Source organism: Panthera uncia (assembly GCF_023721935.1).
Source record: "Panthera uncia isolate 11264 chromosome B3 unlocalized genomic scaffold, Puncia_PCG_1.0 HiC_scaffold_1, whole genome shotgun sequence".
In the NCBI taxonomy this organism is placed as follows: domain Eukaryota; kingdom Metazoa; phylum Chordata; class Mammalia; order Carnivora; family Felidae; genus Panthera; species Panthera uncia.
Window position 1 is genome coordinate 11,930,913 of NW_026057582.1, and position 18,309 is coordinate 11,949,221.

Here is an 18,309-nt window from a genome sequence, read left to right on the forward strand (position 1 = left end):
TCTGTATGCTATTAACTGAATAATGTTAGATTTGAATTTGAAATTTGAATGTTAGATTTGAATTTGAAAACATTAGTGGTAGCAGTGGTTGTGGTGGTATTTAGATAGTATTGGTGTCTAGATTAATCTATTTAAAAATTTTTAGTCATCTGTGTAAGACAACAGAACACTTGCTTACTTGCCAATCCTATAGGGACTTGTTTCCTTTGTAGTTTCCAAAAGTAGCTCATTATCTTTTTTTTTTTTTTTTTTCAACATTTATTTATTTTTGGGACAGAGAGAGACAGAGCATGAACGGGGGAGGGGCAGAGAGAGAGGGAGACACAGAATCTGAAACAGGCTCCAGGCTCTGAGCCATCAGCCCAGAGCCTGATGCGGGGCTCGAACTCACGGAGTGCGAGATCGTGACCTGGCTGAAGTCGGACGCCCAACCGACTGCGCCACCCAGGCGCCCCTCATTATCTTTTATCTTAATTATGATTGTTTGGCTTGAATTTAAGTTCCAAAATCTACATTACTGGTTTAAAGGCTTCTGTCTGCTTGATAACAAGATGTTATTAGCAGCCTATGTGAAATCCTTAAATTACATGTGAATTTTCAAAGATTGATAATAACTTTTTGACCGACTTCTTCATGTGTTTTACCTAAAACATTTATATAAAAAATTACAGTTTTGTCGTTCTTCATTTATTCCTACTTGGGAAAGAGTTTGGACTCAAAAACTCATATAGGTAGCATACTTTTCAAAGCCGTGAGGCCTATGAAGTGGGTTCAGTTAAGGCTTCCTATCTCACTAAGCCTCAGCGATCATGTAGGAATGGAATGGGAGATTTCAGGTGATTTTCAGCATAACGTTTTTGGTGATTCCATTTTCTTGGTTGACAGTCCAGTTAAGAATAATAATTCTGGAAGGGTTCTGGCTGTTCGTCTGTTCCCTCTGGCTTCTCTGGTGTCCTTAGTAGCCATCATGATGGGGTAGCCAAATGTGGACTCAAGGTCTCCCCACCCTTACATCAGCCAGAGCATGCTGGCGTTATCTGATTCATATCATATACTAAGGTTCTTTGTAAGATTTTATATGAAGTAAAGTTCTTCAGATCAGGAAATTAAGGGGGGAAAGGTTGAAAATCAGTGACCTGCGCCGGTTTCTTTATTTAAAAGAATTAGAAACTCCGTCTCACAGAAGTTAATTCCGAAGTAGCGGCACTTGGCAGGGCTAAAGCTGAGGTGAGAATTCAGGCTTTGGGTTCCTTGCCCACCTTGCCTCTGTGGTGTGTAACCAGTGTGATGTCTTACATTTGCATAATGCTTTGCAATTTTCTCAAATTCATTCATGTCTGTTACCTAAAGTTAGTTTAGATTTCAATTAAAGTCACAGCTTTATCTAATGTAAAAGGTGCTTAAAATGGACATTTCTTACCAATCTAACTTAAATCATGATTAGTCTCCATTAATCCTCACAGAAGTGTTTCAGATGATTAGGATCCATTGTAAGTTGAGCTCCTAGGCTTATTGAATAACGAAAGATACTAATTACTGTTTTGGGAGAAATGATTTTTATAATCTTTCATGTTGAATTTTTAAATTGGATTGATTCATCTAAACCAGTCTGCAGGGTGACTAGGTTAAGTATTTTAACATTTACGTTTCAAATAGAAATCAAACAAAATTTTGGAAAAATGGAAAGATGTTTAATTGAAAATACGTGAACCAAACTTCCACTCGTCTTTCATCCATATGAGTTATTAGCAGTTTGAATTCAGACTCTGTTAAATGGTTGTACTGTTCCTTTCTAGATTTGGATAAGCGAAGACAGTAATAACACTGAAGCAGTGGATCAGTGGAAAGAAACCATTACAAATCCAGAAAAGGTTGTTATCAAGTGGCACAGATTAAATCCATCTTGAAGACATCACATATTAATTTGATGAAGAATTTGACATTCTTTTAGAAGACTTAGGATTTCAATTTGCTACCAATGAAAAGAGACAAATCAATACATTTGTCAATTTATTTATGGAGGTCATCATTGTAATGTGTAATGGATCTTATAGAAAATTAAATTTGATTAAAGAAAATGGGATGACTTATATCTGATATCCAAAATAAAAGGGATGTTTTAAAACTATGCCAAAATAGTGAAATAAAGAGTAGTATTTCTGGGGCAACTAAATAAATTATAAAATTAATGAGAATTTCAACCATAGGTGGTGATTGCTATCTTACATTTATGGGTTTTTTTGAAAGCTTTCCCTAGATATTTAAAATCTAGTATATCAAGTCTCTGTTAGTACTGTTAGACATGTAGAAGACTTTACTACTGACTGTTTCAGTGCCAGTCATTCTTGATTAGATCTTGACTCCACTGTTTACCTCTTGCTACCTCTCTTCTCTCAGAAAACAAATATGAATCATCGAACCACTTCAGCTCTTAGGTATTCGGGGAAGAGTTGTGCCCTAGGTTTCTTACTTCTTACCCATAAGGCGTCACATTGCCACTGTATAAATTATTTATCTCCGAGAAACTTCAAATATAGAACGCTATGTTTTGGCAAGAATAAACGAAAACACCAGAAGGTTGAAGTTTAATTGGAAACCTTGTGTGTACACATTTTGCTGTGTTTTCCTCCCTCAAATATTTTACCCTTTGTTTTAATTGGAGTTGGAATAAGATTATCCTCCATGTAGCTCCTCCTAATTAGCAGAACTAAATGAGCTTAATTAGCAAGTTCAATATTTTATGATAATTATTTCCCTTTTTTTAGTGTTTATATATATCTCTATAGATATGTAGATATAGAGATATATATATGAACTACTTGTTCTATAATCCACAATGCTATTTTCCCATGTTTTTTAAGAAACTGTACGTGATAGCTTTATATAGCACATATTTTCTGTTGCAGTTTCTCTCAGGAACTCACTAGAAGTCAGTATGTGGGCCTGATTTCAGGTTAGTCAGCTATGCAAACTATGCCCCAAAAGAATAGCTGCTTGGAGAAACAGATAACGCCTTCCTTGATCTTGGCAAGTCTGACTTTAGTTTTGCTAATGAGTAGACCAACTGCTCTGTGGTCATGGTCTTCCATTTTTCTTTCTCTCTTACCTTGCCCACACATGCCAGGAGGTAGGTGGTGATATTTTAGACCAGAAGATACTTTGGTATAGCTGTAGAATACCCTCTTCATTCTAGTTCTTATGTTCTGTATGTCTCATTAAGATTTTCTCAAGTAAACCCTTAATTCCTTTTTTCCTAGGTATCATCTCCACAAGCTACAAAATATGCCTAATTTACACGTTCTTTGCTTCTGTTCCGTAGAGTTTATGTTATACTGGTGGTGTTGACAGTGTGCATTTGGAAATAATTTTCTGAGATTTGTGAACAATGAAATATTGGTCAGTACTCACGTGAACTTTCAAGGGAAATCACCTTGACTGTAGTGTTTTACATCTTTGAGACAAATGACCTTATTTTTTTAGAGCAGTTTTAGGTTCACAGCAAAATTGACAGGAAGGTACAGAGAGTTCCCAGGTACCCCTGACCCCCACATACACACACCTTGCTCATCATCAACATAGCCCACCAGAATGATACATTTGCTAAGATCAGTGAACCTACATTGGCATAGTGTTATCACCCAAATTTAGGGTTCGCTCCTGGTATTGTCCATTCTGTGAGTTTTGACAAGTGCAGGAGGTCGTATAGTCACCACTGTAGTCTCATACAGAGTAGCCTCACTGCCTTAAAAATCCTCTGCAAATACACCTGTTTTAATAGCCACCAAATAGGTATTTTGGCTTTTGGACAATAAATAACAGACTTTATTGTTGTTTTTTTTTTAAATCTAGAATTTAATTTGAGCAGTTTTTTGTGTTCTATTAATGCTTCCAATTCCTAAATTTATTATATGTAGTCATGTATTTAACTCAATTTAAATTATTTAATGTTTAATGTTTTTGCAATATGTATACAATGTATAATTTCAGAGAAAGTGTGATTTTTTGGTTTCTTGCATGTCTTAGAATCACAGGTAAATAAAAAAATTAAAAAAAAAATCTTTTCACTTAAAAGACCTTTCAGTTAGAGTAGTATTGACACAACTAAATTCCCAAATATTTTAATTAGTTTTACTTAAGCCTTTTTCTGGTGCAAGAGGTACCGAATACAGATGATATTCTGGTTGTCTTTGAAGCTTTACATGAAATATGAAAAGAAACACACTTTTTTGTTAATAGCTACTCAAATTATGAGAAAAAACATTAGCTGGTAATAAAAACATGAGATAGTAAGCAAAAATCACTTGTCTTTGTTTTTACTCGGGTATTTCTTGACCTTTACCCACTTATCACAAGGACAAGGGAATCAAAATGGTGCTAGATGACCAGAGAAAGCCATGGAAGGGTTCACACTGATAGCTGATAGTTTATACAATGCTAATCCCTAACACTGTGCTTACTTATGTATAAGCTTTCAGATTGATACAATTAGGTAGCTACAGCCCATGTCAAAATACAACATCACTCTTCAGCTTTCATTTGGTTTTGCATGACTTTTTCTTTTAGCAGACCTCCTAGGGAAATTATCATTGAAGTGTATCAGTTCCAGCATTTACCAGACCTTTAAGAAGAAACCAATGGCATTTTGAACATATGTAATTATGAGCTGAAAATAAGCTAAAGTGAACTTCTGCTTAAATATAGTTATGTGAATTTCTGTGATACTATTGTACTGAAACCATATTTCCCAAAATTTCCCCCCAAATTGTTACTGTTTGTTTAATAAAATAATTGTTTATTTTTGAAGGATTTTAGAAATTTTCGGTAAATTTCACTATTTTATATCATGACAGCACTATTTCAAAGGATACGTTATTTCCTTTTGGTATTTGATGGGGTATATTGAGGGAAGTACCAGATAAAATATCTCTATGTATACTGTATTAGGGTTTTTTTCAGAGAAACAGAACCAACAAGGTGTATATATACATTTTTAAACATAGATATTTTTTTAATTATGAGAAGTTGGCTCATGTATTATGGAAGCTAAGAAATCCCACGATCTGTCATACAGGCTGGAGACCCAAAAAGGCCAACAGCATAATTCAGTCTGAACCTGAAGGCTTGAGAACCAGTGGAATCAATGGTATGAATCCCAGTATGAGGGCAGGAGAATATGAGATGCTCAGCAGTGAGGCAGGAAAAAAGGGATCAATTCCTTCTTCATCTCCCTTTATTTTATTCAGGTTCTCAGCAGACCAAAAGATGCCCACCCACATCGGGGAGGGAAATTTTCCCAGCCCAGTGATGCAAATGCTAATCCTGTCCAGAAGCATCCTCTCAGACACACCTAGATATAACATGTAATCTGGGCACCCCTGGCCAGTCAGGTTGACACATAAAATTAACAGACATCTACTTGTGTTCTCTTGGTGGGTCAGCTGAAATGACTGTTCAACAATTTCAAATGCTTGAAGTTTTGGCTGAAACATTGAGTTGAGGAAAGAATTATGAAAAGTGAGTGTATATGAAGTACCATGTCCATTTTGAAATAGAGGTTTAATATTTTAAAAGATATTAAAAGAGTTAGTGTTACCCTCCAGAACTGGGTATTTTTTGGGTAAATTGGCTGAAGATGAATGCTGCCTGCATTTTTAGTCCTTTCCTGGTGGGATTTCTTTAACTTGGCAATTACTGATTTTTAAATTTTTTTCATGTATGGAAGATCTGATGTCTAAAATGACTATTTTATTAGTTAAAACTGGTAAGTAAATTAAATTATATAATGATAACTATATTAACTATCTATATTAAGCCATAGGACTCTGATAACAGCAGCAGATGTCCAGAAAGTTCCGTATGTCTTCTCGGATGACTAAAAGGTATCTGATTCCATACTGAGCTAAATCACTGAGTAAGATAGATGATGATGTTTATTTAGTATTGATTTTCATATTGTCGTGCCATGGAATTTGTTTTCTGAGTCACCATTCTTTAGTTTCTGAGGCAGGAGGATGATAAAAAAATATCTGCCCTTCATGATAGGACTAGATTTATTTAAAAAAATTTTTTCTTAACGTTTATTTATTTTTGAGACAGAGAGAGACAGAGCATGAACGGGGGAGGGGCAGAGAGAGAGGGAGACACAGAATCGGAAGCAGGCTCCAGGCTCTGAGCCATTAGCCCAGAGCCCGACGCGGGGCTCGAACTCACAGACCGCGAGATCGTGACCTGAGCTGAAGTCGGACCCTTAACCGACTGAGCCACCCAGGCGTCCCAGGACTAGATTTATTTTAACAGATTTTGTTGACTGTGGCTCTTGCTGTCTTTTAGTTTAATTTCTCAGTCTTTAGTATTTCTTGATCATACAGTATATGGAGACTTGATCTTGAAACAACTAAATTTTTAAATGAGCCATTTTGTGTACTTCATAATCGTAAAAATGTCTATATGTTACCTTTTGCAAAGAACTGTTGTAGGTGCTTTTAGGGGTAGAGGTGGCCAAGCCATCACTCTTTACTCTGGGGTTTTATATTTTAGTAGGGGAATAAAACAGCATAAAGCAGAATTGTAGTAAAAAGCAGGATTAGAGGTATGGTCAAAATGCTTTAGAGGCTCAAATAAAGAAAATCAAGTCAGCTGAAGGAATTAGGAGCATCTCTGATTTTTTTTTCTTTTTTTTAACATACGTAGCCCCCACACACAACATGGGGCTTGAACTCACAACCCTGAGATCAAGTGTCACATGCTCCACATGCTAAGCCAGCCAGGTGCCCTTCTCCCTCCTGGAAACCATGTCTTCCCTTAGTTTTCATGTTCTTATGCTCTGTTTGCTGTCTTATTAGCCTTCTAGCCTTTTCTTTCTTCTCCGTTGGCTCGTCTTTGTGCACTTTAAACACTGGGACTTCTTTAGGACTCAGTCCTAGACCATTTTCTCTTCTCACTCCACTTTGCCCCTCAGGGCAGTCTCTTCTATTTTCATGGCTTCAACTGCTGTTTACTGGCCAAAGGCTGCCAAATATAAATTTAAAAAAATTTTTGAACGAGAGAGAGAGAGAATCCCAAGCAGTCTTTATGCTCAATGTGCGCTCCATCCCACAACCCTGGGATCGTGACCTGAGCCGAAATCCATAGTCGAGCACTTAACTGACTGCACCCCAAGGCTGCCAAATTTATATCTCTACCCTAGTTTGCTAATGAGCTCCACTATCATTTGGCTGACACGGACATCCTGTCTCGAACATATCCCAAGCGAAACTTTGGGTTTCCCATTCTCCCACAATCTGGCCTGCACTGTTCCCTATCTTAATAAAAGGAGCCTGGAGCCACCTTGGAGCTTCTCTGTCTTTCATTTCCCGCACTCAAATCAGTCACCCTAGTCGGTAGCATACGTGCTACGGAGATCTTGAATCCACCCGCTTTTCCGTCCCGACTGTAAATTCCCTAGTCAAAGCCAGCATCGCCTCCCACCTGTAAGTTCTATTCTCGCCCCCTAATTGGTTTCCTGCCTCCCTCTGTTTTCCCTCCAAACCATTCTCTACACAGTGGCCAGGGTGATAATTTTTTAAATACAGATGTGATTGTCACTCCTTAGTTCCTATTGCTTTTGGTGTGAAGTCCAAAATGTTTAAGTCTACAAGGCCCTGCATTATCTGAGCTCTGCCTTTGACTGCAGCCCCATCTTTCCCACTGATCTGCTTTCAGTTCTTGGAAGGCAATACGCCCCTCGCTTCTTCAGCATCTTCACACATGCCATTTCATCTAAGTGTAGTAGTCGTCCTTTTCACCCTTCCCTTTGCTAAATCCCTTGTTTAGGTGCTCACTTAAATATCTGTTCCTCAGAAGTCTTTGCCTTCACATCTTAGGCAATGTTAGAGGCTGTTTTCAGATGTAATTTTCCTTTATTGATTTTATCATAATTGTCATTAAATAATTACACGATTTTTGTTCAATGTATCTTCTACTCTGCAGTTTTCATGAAAGTGGGGTCATGTTTACTGCTGCATTCCTGAGGCCAGCATCGTACCTGGCACATAGGAAGTACATATCTGTTTACTCATCCACTTAACTGATAGGCAGTGGTCTGAGTGTTTGGGATACAGCAGTGGACAAACAGAAGAAAAATGAATGAACACATTGAGTCATGTCTTATTGCACAATAGAGTGGGCTTAAAGACTAATATCATCTTGTGGAGAGAGATAATGCTGGATTATTTAGCAAATTTACTTTTAAAATTCATTGACGCATTTCTTAATTATAGAAAAGAAGAACATGATAGCCTCACACTATGAGTTCTGGCCTAGGAAAAAAAATTCTGAAATTCTCAGCAGTGTTTAAAACCTATGATTCTATTCAGTAACACTTAATTCTAAATTTTGTAGATTGCTGAGATAGTAATCAGATTTTACCTTATTATTGCATGACAACAGCTTCATGTATATCATTACCAAGCACAAAAAGTATATTAATTTATCTAAAACATTTGTTTTTTTGAAGTTAAGTTTGCTTCCTGTATAAAATAGGAAGGTTACTTAGATTGTATCCAGCTTTGAACATTTCCTGTAAGATGTAAATAACCTCTTTAAATTAGCAGCCCAAACAGGATCCATATGACTTCCGTAGAATAGGTGAGTAGAAGATTGGTTTGTTGACAGTTCTAGTCCTGGAGGATAGAATGAGAGATTTGGAGGCCTACTGTGATAGAATTTAGGGAAGAGACTCAAGCAAGATGCTGTCTGAGAAGCAAGCCTAACCCCGTGTATGTCTCAGTGGTAAGGACATGTCCTTAACAGGTAATGAGTCTGGAGATGAGGAAGGTGGGGAGGATTGCTGAGGAATGTTTTCTTATTCATAATGGAAAAGGAGCCCCAGGAAGGAGGACTGACAGTCACCAGAAGGAAGAGAGGCCTCAAGGAGGAAGAAAAGCCTGTGGAGAGCAGTTAAGGATAGAGGTGGGAAGGTAAGGATGTGGTTATATGAGGTGCCTATATGCTTCCTGATACTGTATCTTCTTTCTTTTTATAGAAGACACTTGTAATTCAGATTCCCTTCAGTGTACAAAATTCTTAGACTGTCCCTTCCTCTCCTCCTTTCCTCCATCCTGTTCCTGCCCCTCATTCCTCCCTCTCTTCCCCTCCCTGCCATTTACCAAAACCCGTGCTCAGTTTTCACTTTCTTTCTAGAAAATCTGAAAATGAGTTTGGCCTAAGATAGTAAAGTCATTGACTCTGACTTCTAGTAAAGTCTTCCAGGGTAAATGCCCATCATCCTGGAAGACAGGGATATTTATTCAACAAATAACTATTGAGTAACTACATTGTGCCACTCATTTTAGGTGCTGGGAATACACCCAATACACAACACCTCCACTCCCACCACCGAGCTTATATTCAAGCAGATGTATCAGAACATACAGAATATTTCCATATAGAATTTGATGGATTTCATACAACGGGCAAGCAAATAGAAGATCAGAAAATCTGTTCCTGGTCTTTCTTTCTGTATGACTGCTTCATATACTAATCGTCCTAATTTAAATTCCTTCTGTCTTAGTTTATTTCAAATACTCATGTTCATAATATATTGATGAGTTACTATGTAGGGTTTTTTACAAAAATACATTTTTTTAAATATTTATTTTTGAGACAGCGCAAGCGGGGGAGGGACAGAAAGAGGGGGAGAGAGGATCTGAAGCAGGCTTTGCCCTGACAGGCTGACCGCAGCAAGCTCGATGTGGGCACTCGAACTCACAAACTGCGAGATCATGACCTGAGCCAAAGTCGGACGCTCAACCAACTTGAGTCACCCAGGTACCCCTAAAAAAATACATTTTAAAATGCTATTTTCCTTAAGTTACTCTGAGCTAAAGCAGGACATACAGAGATGTCAAGTGACCGTCTGAAGAGAAGAAACTCAGAATTCTTAACCCAGGCAAGTATTGTGATTATTTTAAGAAAAAAACACTTGTAAATAAATTTTTATCTGTGTTGCTTGTGTGTTTGGGTTTTCTTGGCTTTAAAAGACAGCAGAGATGAAGTTTATTTTCTAAATGTGATTTTGTTTTTATTGAGTTTAGACAAAAAGGCAACAGACATCTTTGTATTTTCTGCATTTACTTCCTGTGTGTGTGTGTGTGTATTCATATTTATAAACCTCACTGTAGTCCCATGTCAATCCTTTCCTGTGTTGTAAGGCTGGGGGTAAAAGGAAAAAAGTCAAAAGGTATCAAAAACATTTTCTTAAAATGTTAAAACTAGATTGTTTATTAACTAAGTATAGTTTCTTCTCTGGGACACTGAAAAAAGGACTTGAGTCTTTTCTAAAAACATTTCATTTCTTTTTTTCTTAAAGAAATTTTTATTGTTTTGAAGCCTATGGGCAAGGCAGCAGGAAGGGTGGACTGAGATAGTGGGCTTTTGCAGGGAAACGGTGACATCAGGGGTCCAGAAAACTGCATCAGGTGGTGGGATTTGGCTTATGGGGTGCATGTGTGTCTGTCTGTCCGTGCACTCTACACATGTGTCCATTATCTTGTAGACTTAGAAAAACGACATCTGTTTTCTTGAAAGGAATGGGAATAGATGATTCCAACAGGACTGGGAGAGTGAGGGAAACATTATGACAGATTTGATCTACGGTTCAGTTTGTTTCTTTTCCCAGTCCAGAAAAAAATAAACTTGAGAAATAACAAAGGGAAAAGTTTTCCCTTTCCTAGTCCAGAAGAAAGTAAGTTGCAGAAACAACAAAACAGGAAAATGTTTGGAATGATGCCTCTGTTTATTTGGCTTAGAGAGTGTGGTTCCAAGAGGCAGGAGTTGCTCATTGAGTCTAGCGTTCTAGTTCTGCTGTGTGGGTAATAAATAGTACATCCTACTCCTGGCTCCTTGAAAGCTGAAAGAGTTAAAACAGTCTTATTTTTTTTCCCCTAATGATATTACCTGGGTATATGAAACAAGATAATGGTTTTTGGCTTTTTTTTTTTCTTCCCCCACGTGCCTGAGGGTGTGACACACTTCCGTCACTAACAATGAGTCACAGTGGTAATAATTTGCACCAGCTTGTGAATCTTGAAGGAAGTCCTCTGGGTGATTTATTGAATTACTGAAGTCAGTAGACCATGGTGAAATTCACACACATACCTAGACTTTGTAGTTTTCTGATTTTTCTCTTTTAGTGTGTGTGTGTGTGTGTGTGTGTGAGTGAGTGTGTGTATGGTAAAATAGACATAATATTTACCATCTTAACCATTTGTAAGTGTATAGTTCATTAGTATGAAATATATTCATATGTTCTGCAGCCATCATCACCATCCATCTCCATAACCCTTTCCATCTTGTAAAACCCATACTCTGTACCCTTTAAATTACTCCCCATTTCTCTACCTCTCCCCCAGCGCCTGGCAACCACCTTCTACTTTCTCCCCTTAGGATTTTGACTGTTCTAGGTCTCTCCTGTAAGTGGAATCCTATAGTCTGTATCCTTTTGTGACTGGATTATTTTACTTAGCATAATATCCTTAAGGTTCGTCCATGTTGTAGCACATGTCAGTATTTTCTTTCTTTTTTTTTTTAATATGAAATTTATTGTCAAATTGGTTTCCATATAATACCCAGTGCTCATCCCAACAGGTTCCCACCTCAATACCCATCACCCACCTTCATCAGGGGCACATGTCAGTATTTTCTTCCTTATTATGGCTGAATAATATTCTATTACATGTATATACCATATTTTGCTTATTCATTCATCCCATAGGGTATTTTTGGGTTGGTTATATATTTCAGCTATTGTGCATCATGCTGATATAAACATGGGTGTGCAAATATTTCTTTGAGATTCTACTTTCAATTCTTTTGTGTATGTATTGGCAAGTGGAATTGCTGGATCCTATGGTAATTCCATTTTTGATTTTTTGAGGAACCACCATACTATTTCCATAGCTGCTAAACCATTTTACGTTCCTATCAATAGGGTGGGAACAATAAAGCTTCCAATTTCTCCACATCCTTACCAACACTTGTTATTTTCTGTTTTGTTTTGTTGATCATAGCTGTCCTAATGGGTATAAGGTGATATCTCTTGTAATTTTGATTTGCATTTCCCTGATGATCAGTGATATTGAGCATCTTTTCATGTGCTTATTGGCCATTCGTATTTCTTTTTGGAGAAATGCCTATTCAAGTCTTTTGCCCATTTTTGAATTGGGCTTTGTTTGTTTGTTTGTTTTTTATTCAGTTTTAGGAGTTTTCTATATGTTCTGGTTATTAATCCCCTACCAGATATATGGTTTGCAAATATATTCTTTCATTTTGTGGACTGCCTTTTACTATGCTGATACTGTCTTTACTGTCTTTTGATACACAAAAATTTTAAATTTTTATTAAGTCCTATTTCTCTGTTTTTACTTCTGTTGCCTGGGCCTCTGGTGTCATATCCAAGAAACATTGACAAATCCCAAGTTATGTAATTTTATCTTTAGGCAGTTCAGATATTAAAATGTAATTTATCCTTTTGAATGTTTCAAAGTCCTTATTCCTTATTAATATTATTATGTAGATATTTTTTAAGTCCTATGGCTTAATGAGGAATGTGGAAAATAAACAAGTTCATATATTTTATTTTTAAAATCAAGATGTTGGAAGGTTAATCTTTTGGACTTTGGGCCACATTTGAGAAAAATTGAGTTAATTACTCAATTTTTTCCTTTATAAAGTAGAAACACTTTTTTCAAGACCTTGTGTCATTGAAGTAGATAAAGACAGTAGATAAATGTGGTTGTTGCTGAAGAAGGGAGGTGGAAATAAGGGGAGACCAGCACTGCTCAGGACAGCTTCACCTGAGTGAAGTCTGGTGGAGCGTCTGGGCCCTCAGTTTTACAAGGCTTGAATTTTCATTCCGTCAGAACACTAATAAATTTGGGCGGTTGGCTAATGAGACTTTCCAAAGGCCAATGTACGAAGTACAATACCAGTTTACTAATTTACAAAGGAAACCTAGTCCCTTCTGTTAACAGAAATATCTACGTCTGCCTTCACAATCAATGACGAGTTGAATTTTGGAAGCTAGATGATTGGGCGGACAGCATGAAGTCAAAGCAAAGGGACATGGATTGTAGACAGAAGCTATTACCCAGGCTCTGGCGTGGCCGATCTAGCATCGTGCCCCTAACAGGAGACTGCTGAAGAGCCTTAACTTCTGATGTCTGTGTTTAACGCCTTTCTCCTGGAGGGCACAGGACCCGCACAGTTCGTTCTGCCTCTTCGGCGTTCTGGTTTGCGATATATCATTCTCATCATCCGTACCTATTCAGAGTCTTTGGCTAGGCAAGTTTTCACTCACTTGGTGAGGTTTCAGCTTGCTGCTAAATTATAATCCCCTTTGATGGCGCCTCCCAGACACAGGTCCTCTGAAGTGCAGCTTTACGAATTCCCCTCACATTTTGGTAATATTTAAACGTATGTCCAAAGTCTCCAGGTTTGTAATTTCTGTTTTATTAGTAGCGTTTGAAGTATTTGACACGGTTGATTACTCCCCACTTACAAAAACACTTTTCTTCATTTTTGAGAAACTTTTTTTTCCCCCATGTATTCCTGCATTAGTGGGAGTAGCTGTAAGCACTTTGTGAGATAGGAAGGAAAATATGGCTCTGTCATCCACAGGGTAAGGAAATTCGACGGGGTTTGTATTGTGCTTGTTTGAGAGCCTTCCTAGCGCAAGGAGGGGAAGAGAAATTGATCAATGCAGAATTCCTCTCTGGCTTGTCAACAAACATCTCCAGTCGTCATCGTCCTCGTGGGAAGCTGCATCCCAAGAATATGGCATTTTGAGATTTGGATGACTGGAGCTCACATCATACAGCTCCAATAATGATCTGTTTCCCAAAGATAACAGGGAAAACGTTGTTATGAAACACCTGACTCGTCTTTGTGTGCTTCTCACAGTCCAGCAAGATTTCCATTTTTATTACCAGGTCATTTGAAAGTGCTCAAAGTGTACTTTTGATACCATTTGTCATCTCAGTTTACTTATCTGGAAGTGACAGTGTTCTGCTGTTTTTCTGCCTGAGGAAGAAAATGATGAGAAACAGGTTTGTCACTCCAAGTATGGTGTAGAGCTGTTTTGAAAGAAATTAGTCTTATATTGGTATCATGTTTTCAAGATTGACTGAAATTCCTTTACTGTTACAGTAATTCTCTGCAAGTTTCAGAAGTAGAGTTTCCTTATTATGAGAACATTAATTCATAATATAAAACTCTAAATTTTATATTTGAAAAATATAAATTAGTGGGTTGCCCGGGTGGCTCAGTCGGTTAAGCATCTGACTTTGAAAGCTCAGGTCGTGATCTCACAGTCTATGAGTTTGAGCCCCACGTCAGGCTCTGTGCTGACAGCTCAGAGCCTGGAGCCTGCTTTGGATTCTGTGTCTCCTCTCTCTGCCCGTCCCCTGCTCATGCTGTGTGTGTGTGTGTGTCTCTCTCTCTCTCAAAAATAAATAAACTTTAAAAAATATATATAAATTGGTTTATATGTTCATAAATTTTAAAGAAAGACTCCTTCAGTCAATGCTGCCTTTCCCGCTTCTGTGGGGTGGTGGTACTGAAAGTTATCTGCGAGCGATTTATCTTCTGCATTATGAACCCACATGGCAGGTTGTCACCATCCACTTGGCATATTACCACGGTGTTTGCTAGAGAAGTTACAGGTTCTTACAGCTACAGCTGCTGAGGAGTGTGCTAACTCTAAGGTTAACCTTTATGCTTGCTGTCTTTAGGATATGGCCACAATGACAGGAACCATCAATAATGTTTTTGGAGGGGAGGAGAGTTACTATAGTGTACTTACAAAACACAGCTGAAAGTTTACGTTTATGGAAAGGACTGTTACCTGCTAAGGTTCCAAAGAATTTTGTCATGGAGGTGGGGTAAAAATGAGGAAACACTTACTTAGCTCCCAAGCATGGAGAAAAAACATCGCTTGTCACCAAGCTTATTGGTTTTAAGTGTAATCGTTCCATTTGAAGAGGTTCATGTCCATAAGAAAAGAAAATGTTAAATTATACACACATGAGAAATAGTTTATCTTATATAGATAAGTGACTTTCAAATTAACCAAAGTATACTGAGCGTCTATCATATGTGGGATCCAGAGAAGTCTGTATCTCTATTTTTTTTTTCAGTTTTACAATTAAAGCTATTTGCCAGTCATTTAAAATATTTAATTTTTAACTTATTCAGCATGTGTTTATATGCTGCCTCCCATACATGTCTAGGGGAATGAGGTGGGAAGGCTCAGCTGTGTTTTGTGTAACAGAAGGATCATTAATGGTTGGAGAGCTTCCAAATTGAATCTGACTCAAGTTAAATAGCAACAGTTAATAATAACCAAGAGAGATTAGTTACATGCCAGAAGTCTCTTGAAATAGGCTGTCCTGGGAAAAAGAGAAGTAATTTGATAATATGTAAATCCCATCTTCTTTGGGAATGCTTATTTCTCATTTTCTCAGGACACAGTATAAGAGACAGACTCTGATCACATCTCAGTTCCTGGTATCGTTAGCTCAGATCTTGGGCTTTATATGTGGGTGCCTCATCTACAGTCTTGCCCTTTGGGGCCGTGCTCATGGTGCTTTCCATTGCCTTCCTCTTTCTTCTCCACCTCACTACCCAATTCTAGGTGTTGTGAGAGTCTCAGAATCACTTTTTCTAGGAAACCTTCTGTATTAGGGTTCTCTGGAGAAACAGAATCAATGGGGTATATCTATATCTATATGTATGTATATGTATATATGCATATATCCCATATGTATAATTCCTTATTATATATAAGGAATATATAAGGAGTATATTACTCTATATTGTATGTATAATATATAATACGGAATTAGCTCACAGGTCTGCAGTGTAGGCTGGCAGGCTCAAGACCTGGGAGAGCAGATGGTGCAGTTTTGGTCCAAAGACCAGTGGGCAGAGATCCAGGAGAGCCAGTGCTACAGATGAAGTCCAAAGGCAGTATGCCAGAGAATTCTCTCTTGCTCTGGGAGGCTGATCTTTTCATTCTATTCAGGCCTTCGGTTGATTGGATGAAACCCACCCACATTACAGAGGGCAATCCTCTTTACCAAAATGCACCAATTTAAATGTTAACCTCAAGGAAAACACCTTCCATGTTGACCCATAAAATCCGCCGTTACACCTTGCCTCTTCTCAGGCTAGCCCCAGTTTGGGCGGGGGCCCTGGATGCCTGAATTAATGCTGTCAGTGCTGTGCTTGTGCTTTTGAAGAAACCCTTAGCAATAGCTTATTTTATAAAGTTAAGAAATTGTAGCGTTTATGGTTTGAAGTTATACTGAATGTTCTAGATGTGATCTCACTGGCTCATAGCACTTGCCACAAGATTATTCTCTTCTGTGGTCTGGCTGCTATACTTCTGTTAATGTGACCCAAGGTTTTATTCATTTTACCCCATTTTATCACTGTTTGAATTTGTGATTAAACCACTAGTTCTTTTTCTCTATATGAACTGTTGTTAGACCAGTTTGCTTCCTCTCCTTCCTGTCCTGTTTTTCAGTACTTGATGGCATTTAACATTAAGTATACATTTCACATTATAATTCCTATTTTAAAATATTATTATTTAGCCCATCTGGTTGATTTTAGAACCATGGAACCATAGAGGCAAAATGAACATTTTTGTAGCAAAAAACTGGGATCCAAAGTCAATGTTGCATAGATTTTTTTAGCTAATTAGTGCCAAAGCTAAATCAAGGATACATATTTACTGGCGTCTAGTCTAGTGATTCAACAGACATCAAGTACCTGTTATATCTCCAGGTAATGTGTTAAATTTTGGTTAATGTGCTATATTTTGGTTAAAATAATTTTAGAATATATAACAACTTTATAACATAAGTCACTGTCCATTTTAGTTATAGAGAAGGAAATAATGAGGGATCAGTTTTTATTCAAGCCTATGTCTTTGTATAATTCAAAATTCAATCGTTTTGTTATATCTTTGCCTTAGTTGTTAAAATTCTTTTCTTTTTCTTGTTTTCTTTTTATTTATTTATTTTGAGAGAGAGAGAAAGAGAGAGAGAGAACGAGCAGGGGAGGGGCAGAGAGAGGGAGAGACAGAATCCCAAGCAGGCTCCGCACTGTCAGTGAGGAGCCCGATGCGGGGCTTGAACTCATGAACCATGAGATCATGATCTGAGCTGAGATCAAGACTCAGGCACTTAACTGATTGACCCAGGTGCCCCTGTTGTAAAAATTCTTAAAGCATCCAAGGTAGACATGTTGCTCTACTGTCTGTTACAAGGAGCTGTTTACTTTAATAAGCATGCTTTAGGTATCATTTACTTAACAATAATTTAATCAAATAGAGATCTACCTAGTTGAATTACATTACTTCCCTTCTCTGTCCTTTATTTTTAAAAAACTTTAAGTAGACTGCATGCCCAGCTTGAGGCTTGAATACATGACCCTGAGATCAAGAGCTACATACTCTACCGACTGAGCCAGCCAAGGACACCCCGCCCCCCGCCCCGTCTCTTCTTTTTCAATAATGAAATGAGGCTATTTGGATATGATTGGACAGGAGACATACCTTACCATGACGTTGTGCTTTGCCTTTTTGTTTCCACATCAAATAAGGGTTGACATCTCAAACTGTGAAGAAGTCAAGAGAAACTTGTTTTCAGGTTTATTACTGTTTCTTAAATACTACAAGTGGCAGCAAAATAGCCTTCATTTGAATCAGTACCCTCAGTCGCCCCACACTTTGAAGAATAAGTGCATTTTACTTAAACGTATTGGAGAATTTGAAGTTGAATCTCAGTAAGTGTTACTTCCTTTCTCTTTGGTTGTACACAGTGTCCCCAAGAGATGAAAGGCATAACATGGATTTCTTAAAAATGCCATTTAGGTTTTTTTTTTTTTTAAATGTTTATTCATTTTTGAGAGACAGAGTGCGAGTGGGGGAGGGGCAGAGAGAGAGGGAGACACAGAATCGGAAGCAGGCTGCACGCTCTGAGCTGTCAGCACAGGGCCTGACGCGGGGCTCGAACTCATGAACCATGAGATCATGACCTGAGCCAAAGTCAGACACTTAACCAACTGAGCCACCTGGGCGCCCCTAGGTTTTTTTAATTTTGCATTTAGTAACTGTAAGCAGTGTGAACACAGCTTAAAATATTTGCTTTTCTTCTGACTAAAACATGGGCAGTTGTATTACTGAGAGCAAATGCTCAGCTTTGAGATCTTAGATCTGAAAAGTCAAAACTGTATTTCTGTTAAACATGTTTTGGTTTAATGATT

At 37.8% G+C, this 18,309-nt stretch overlaps 1 protein-coding gene across 4 annotated transcripts in view; it reads left to right on the forward strand.

Moving 5' to 3' along the window:
• TC2N (tandem C2 domains, nuclear) overlaps nucleotides 1-6,650 on the forward strand; it is a 46,875-nt gene extending 40,225 nt beyond the window's left edge. For 3 of the 4 annotated variants that reach the window (XM_049612302.1, XM_049612303.1, XM_049612301.1), the window contains one exon: nucleotides 1,797-6,649. In XM_049612302.1, coding sequence (XP_049468259.1) covers nucleotides 1,797-1,907 — 111 coding nt within the window. In that variant the 3' untranslated portion in view covers nucleotides 1,908-6,649. Of the gene's footprint in view, nucleotides 1-1,796 lie in introns of all 4 variants that reach the window. The other variant, XM_049612304.1, reaches the window with a different exon arrangement.
• Nucleotides 6,651-18,309: the final 11,659 nt, after the last annotated feature.